Raw genomic sequence first — 6388 nt, 5'->3', positions numbered from 1 at the left:
GAGTTTCTGAGTGGTGTGGGCGCAATAATTATTTGAACTGCTGTCCGACCGGCGCCATGATAGTGGAGCATACTCTATACTAGTCTTAGTACAATACGTTGTTGTGCATTATCACACAACAATCGCTTTTGTCACGTCGTGTAAAATAGAGTTGACGTAGGCAATAATCAAGAAGAACGTCTTGCATCAAGTCTATACTCTATGACAGAGCGCGCGGAAAAGAGAATGGAGAGTGGAGTACGTGGGAACTTCTGTTGTTCATGTTTTTGTTAATGCTGAACTGAAATAAGTATAACTATTTGTTTTTCAAGTTATTCAATGTCACACATTCTTCGCAATGGAAAAGTATTTGATTCGTGCTTTACCACCAACAATCAAAACCTCGCCGTGTAAAAATGACATAATAGTGAAGAAACATGGAGTCGGACTCAATTTCAAGAGGAAATTTGTGACCGAACAAAACCCCAACTCTGCCGGAAAAACTGGGGAAGATAATTGTCCTCCTTCTAAACAACAAAAGGAGAACGTGTCTCAGGAGTCACCAACCATTCTGAGACCATTATGTCAACCTTCATGGCGTAAAATATCAGCAGAGAATCTTTCTTGTGACTACACCAAGTTGTACGGAAGGCGGGAAGCGAAGGAGTTGTTTGATCACTGCGAAGGGGGCGGTCTGCAATATTTCACGGGGGAGTTAACGAAGGTGCAGGTGTTTGGAAAGTGGCACAGCATTCCAAGAAAGCAGGTAGGCCTAAACCATAGAGGAAGGAAAGGAAAACGTAGATGTATTTCTTGATGAAGTTTCCTGGCTCATTAACAATGTATTTAATTTAATGGGATATTCTATTGACATCAATCAGTCACAGCGGACGTTAGCCCCACTTGTGTGGCGAATATTTAGGCCAGCTGAATCCGTACAAGTGGGGCTAAGTTAGTTTTTTATATATAAATGGTATCTTTAATATTTTTTGTATACTTCTTACATATTTTGCACACAATGAGTTTAAGCAAAGGTATCGTAATTTCAGTTCTCGCGCAGTGATGAAGCAAGATTAACACTTCGCAGTCATGCAATGTGTTGTATTGTCCGTTCTCCATGTGGACGCTAAACAATGGGGGACTTCCGAGTCGCTAGGTGGTGGCAGACTTACAACGTACCAGGTAAATCCATTGTTCTTGGTAATGTGCGCAAGCTCAGAACAACAATAATTTGGGGGGCTAATCGTCCTTACTCGCAGCTAGAGCTGAATTGCGAAGGACGCGGCTACCACGTGTTCGAGAAGCAGGCATGCAAGGGCGCATTCAGCTGCCAGCCACATCAACCCATTATGACCACGGAGCACAGCCAAGATCGAAAGTGTTTGTTTTTTTCCTGAGGGAGGAAAACCGAATAGACTGGAAAACCCTTGTGGCACAGCAGAGAACCAACGCACAACTCAACTCGCATAAAATGGCCCCGACTGGGAATCGAACCGGGGTCACCTTGGTGAGAGGCGAGCGCTTTACGCACAAGCCAACCGTGCCACCGCAAACAATGAAAGTTTACCTGGTAGGTCTGCTGCCACCTAGCATTCCAAAGTTTCCCATTGAGGTTTCTGCAGTCATTTACTTATATGACTCTTACACAGCCGAATTAACCCACAGCAATTGCCTTGGTGCCCTTCACAGAGTTCCAATACAAAATTAAAAGTGCCCCTTTACCAGAGGGAACTTCAAGGCCTACAACTATGAAAGTGGTTATTTTATGAAAGAAAGGGTCATAGGTCACATGCCCGTAAAAAAAATACCTCAAAGAACCAGCAAATAAGGAACAAACAGACATGTTTCAATTATCTACATGTAGCTACATGTACCTAGTTCAGTCCGAGAAGGATTTGGTTAACATTCTGCTCACTACTTCAATTTCACAGGCCTGATTATTGTTATTATTTTTCTTTTTATTTTTTATGCAAGTCGCTTGACACACAAGGCCTGAAGGCCACTTCAAGGTGTGGGCTACAATTATATTTTCCAGAGGCCGTTGCCACCTACTCCTATAGCTGAAACAGGGTTACCCCTTTCACAGTTCATACGAATGTAGGCTTGGGTATCAGGTATATTTGTGAGCGTCACAAAGAATCTATTCAGTATTCTCAGTCTTACTCTATTATTATTGGTTTATTAAAACACATTCAAACATTGCAACTACAAGCTGAATTGAGTTTAAAATACAGAGATTCATAAAAAAAATTGAAAAGTTTAAAAATTACAAAAAAAAACATTAAGAATTACAAACTAGTCTAGACTAGTCTAGAATAAGATCAGTAAGAAATTGTCATTTTGACCAACTCAATAAGCCCAGACTGAAATAAATAGCCCCACTTGTGTGGCCAAGGCTGGCTGAATCCTATCCTAGCCTTGGCTATCAACAAGCAAAGATTGCACAGTGATTTTCTGTCCCAACTTGAACAGTGATACTCAACTCAAGTCAATAAGACAACATATGACAGATTGGCCAAAGGACCAGTCATAGATCCCTGATCTTCTAATCAAACTTCTAGAAACTATTAGGGTGCGTTCGTTTAGCTTCCCTGGGTCGACCCCGGTGTGTGGCGTTTTTTTTTCCCAGCGTGTGCAGATAATTACCCACGTTTGTCCTGGGAAAAAAACCGCCACACACCGGGGTCGACCCAGGGAAGCTAAACGAACGCACCCTTTAAAAGACGCCCCCGCTCACAGGGAGCCTTATATTATAGTTTCTAGAAGTAGGGCCCTACTCGTATAATAATAATAGTGTTTAACTTTAATATTTGCTGAGATGTCAGTGTCCCAGTGAATGGACAATAACCCCCCTCGCTCACCCCCGGCATCCTACTTCTAGAAATTATAAGGCTCCCCTGTGAGCGGGGGAGCCTTATAAATTTTAGAAGTACCCACATCCCACCCCATCTGGATCCCAACCAAAGACAGGCCTGGAACTACACAGAGACCGATCGTTTGCCTCTGTTGCTCTCCCTGCTAGTGGCCTTGATGCCTGTTCAAATCAAAAGTTGCCCACAAGATTTTAAATCATGTTTACAATGGAATGCCCTTTGCATTTAGCCTCTTTAAAGGTCATATTTTGAAGAAATTACTTGGGTGTGATCCTTGGCTATACGCCAGTTTTTACAGGTTATGGCTTCTAACTGGCGTCCTCGAACAAATTTTTTGACAAAGTAGGGACTAGGGAGACCGCAATCATAGAGCGCAGTTGTTATTCCATGGTCACAGGTCAAAGTCCTGACCAGCTCAGTCTATTCAGTTCACTTGGTTTATTTGATACTCTTATTTTGTAATGAACATTTTTAATGAACTGTTTACTCTTTCTTTTCCAGGTTGCTCATGGCGACGCCAATCTGACCTACAAGTATTCAGGAGTTACAGTTCCAGCAAAGCCATGGACATCTTCACTTAATAAGATAAGAAACAGGATTGAAGAAGTTACTGGTCACAGATTCAACTTTGTTCTCATTAATAGGTGAGAACATCAATTTTCCTCCAGAAAACAAAAATATTATAACAATAGTTTTCAATAGACAACACATTTACGGGTAAATTGCATTTTGGATTCAAGAGATGTCAAGTGCTCAAACTATGCAGGGGCTGAGTTTTTCACTAAACCAATCATGCAATGAGTTTTGTGAAAACAAATGTGAGCATGCTGCACGCCGTTTTCACACGAAATGCATGACTAGGGAGCGTTATGGCGCCTGTAACCAATAATAAACTGTTGCAGTTGAAATTGTCATTGGTTGATCACTGGTCATTGACCGAAACGAATATTGGTTATAACCTCGAAAACACACCCCTGTGTAGTGGTCCAAGTTGTCTGAATGAGGATGGCAGTCTTACATGTACGTCATATTGCAACATTGATATTGTAATAATTATAGATCTTTTATATTTTATATAACCAAGATACAAAGACGGGAATGACTACATGGGTGAACATCGAGATGATGAGAAGGAGTTGGTTCCAACCAGTCCCATTGCGTCCTTATCCCTCGGCCAACCACGTGATTTCATCTTCCGACACGGGGAGTCACGCGGCAAGAATGCAAAGAGAAAGCTGGCGCCCATCAAAATAGAGCTTGAGAATGGGAGTTTACTGATGATGAACTATCCGACAAACTTTCACTGGTACCACTCACTACCTGTCAGGAAGAAAGCTCATGGAGTGAGGATCAACATGACATTCAGATGTCTTAAAACTTGACGTAAAACAACAGATGATTCTGTTTGTTCTCAGCAAGTAATTATCCCCCCCCCCAAAAAAAAAACCCAAAACTTTGAGCCGCATCAGTGTAAGAGGACACATATGACGTCATTTGAGTGGGGCGCCCTCACGTAGAAGTCGAAAGGAGGTTGTTCACTGGCCAATCCTGTGCATCGTGTGTACAAATCTGTGCATTTCTACAGTTTCACATCGATTACCTCCAAGATGGCAACTTGATGATATCAACGGTCAATGCATCTAGGTCCATTGTGAAATTTCCTTGCATTTTAAAATACTCTCCTTTCGAAGTTCAGAGATTACTATATGTTTGACTTTAACTTTCACTTTAAAAAAAGTGACACTCAAAAGTTTCTTTTATAAGACTTAGCAAAAGTCTTGTTAAATATCATTCATAAAACATTCAAAAGTTTTGCTAAATATTGATCATGACACAAGTGAAATTGTTCCGTTTATATAGCACACACACAACTCTTTGTCATTTGTGAAACAAATTTTGCATGGAGCCTCATTTGTCTGAGATATTACACTAAAGAAAGGTGTCCCGGTTCACAGTCCGTAAGGATGTAGACAAAGGGCTGAAACAGGGTTACCCCCTTCACAATCTGTAAGTACGTCGGCGTGGGTATCGTCTACTTCTAGAAACTATAGTTTCTAAAACTATTGTTTCTAGAAGTAGGTATCATCCACTTGTAGTCACATACTCCTGGGGTTAAAACAGGGTTGGTAGGCATGGGTATTATCCACTAGGAGCCACCTACTTCTGTGGCTGAAACAGGGTTACTCCCTTCATAGTCTGTAAGGATGTGTGCATGGGTATCATCCACTAGGAGTCACTTACTCCTGGGGCTAAAACAGGTTTGGTAGGCATGGGTATCATCCACTTGTAGTCACCTATTCCTGGGGCTAAAACAGGGTTGGTAGGCATGGGTATTATCCACTAGGAGCCACCTACTTCTGTGGCTGAAACAGGGTTACTCCCTTCATAGTCTGTAAGGATGTGTGCATGGGTATCATCCACTAGGAGTCACCTACTCCTGGGGCTAAAACAGGGTTATCCCCTTCATCACAGCGGTTCCAGTGTACTGCACTGGAACAGTTAATGATAGACAACTCCATTATACAGTCAATAAATGTTTTGCTTTATTTTATAGACAAATGTCCATTTCACAATATAAACACCAGAGGTTCATGACATTTTACACTATCTTACTCAACAAAATACTGAAAACAAAGTTTTTTAATTGTGAAAATATTGTTAACTGTCCGATCTTTATAAGATAGAGCAGTGATGTGTAAATAGCGAAACAAGCCATTAATCTTTGGGATTTATTTCATTTACAAACAAACTTTCAGATATTCTATTCATAATTGTTGGTAATAATTACTTTTAGTTTCTCTATAATTTGTTTGTCCAGTTCCATGTGTTACATAATGCATTTGTATGCAGATAAAATATTTTGCTATATTTTTATATATTTTTCCCCTGTGGGGGACTACCTATTCTTGGATTTTGGGTTTAGTGTTTTTCCATCTACGTTTATTTTTAGTGTTGTATTTTGCAATTTTGCTTTCTTTCATTATTTTCTTGCAGAGCAAATGGTCACCACCATATTTAATTCCAACATATTTAGTTATTAAGTTCTATCGCACGATACAATTCTCCTATTGGTTTTCAAAGGTCAAATGGCCTGCCCGTTTTAGTAAAATGAAGCAGTCCTTGAAACAACCCTTGCAATTATATTTTAATTTGTGACAGCGCACATCAAGATCAGACAGTTCTTGGCAATAATGAAATAGCATTAAGAACAAAGACAACTGAAATATCGGCTGTGATATAAAAGTGCATTCTTTAAACTCTTTCAGCACTAAGTTATCTTCACATCATGTTTTATCACACAACAAGAAGCTTGTGTTCAAAGTTAAATTTTACTTCATTATATTACCTTGAATATTTCATTTTAGAGCATAATAAGTAATACACACTGACTTACTTATTGTAATTTCCTTTCATATAATTAAACAAACACTTTGAAATCAGCCAATAACTCTCCAAATTCTTGGTCTTTGTTTCCCCTGTGTGTTCTGTAAACCCAACACTTTTTTGCACCAGCCATATTGCGCTCTTTGAATGTT

The 6388-nt window shown here is 40.1% G+C and overlaps 1 protein-coding gene across 1 annotated transcript; it reads left to right on the top strand.

Moving 5' to 3' along the window:
• The first annotated feature begins 17 nt into the window (after window positions 1–17).
• LOC139938827 (DNA oxidative demethylase ALKBH2-like) lies at window positions 18–6292 on the top strand. The gene is made up of 3 exons (XM_071934468.1): window positions 18–745; window positions 3354–3496; window positions 3937–6292. The coding sequence occupies exons 1-3, from the start codon at window positions 338–340 to the stop codon at window positions 4232–4234; spliced, it is 849 nt and encodes a 282-aa protein (XP_071790569.1). The 5' UTR covers window positions 18–337; the 3' UTR covers window positions 4235–6292.
• Window positions 6293–6388: the final 96 nt, after the last annotated feature.

This window comes from Asterias amurensis, chromosome 6 (genome assembly GCF_032118995.1).
Source record: "Asterias amurensis chromosome 6, ASM3211899v1".
Lineage (NCBI taxonomy): Eukaryota > Metazoa > Echinodermata > Asteroidea > Forcipulatida > Asteriidae > Asterias > Asterias amurensis.
This window is presented reverse-complemented; position numbering and strand designations above follow the sequence as displayed.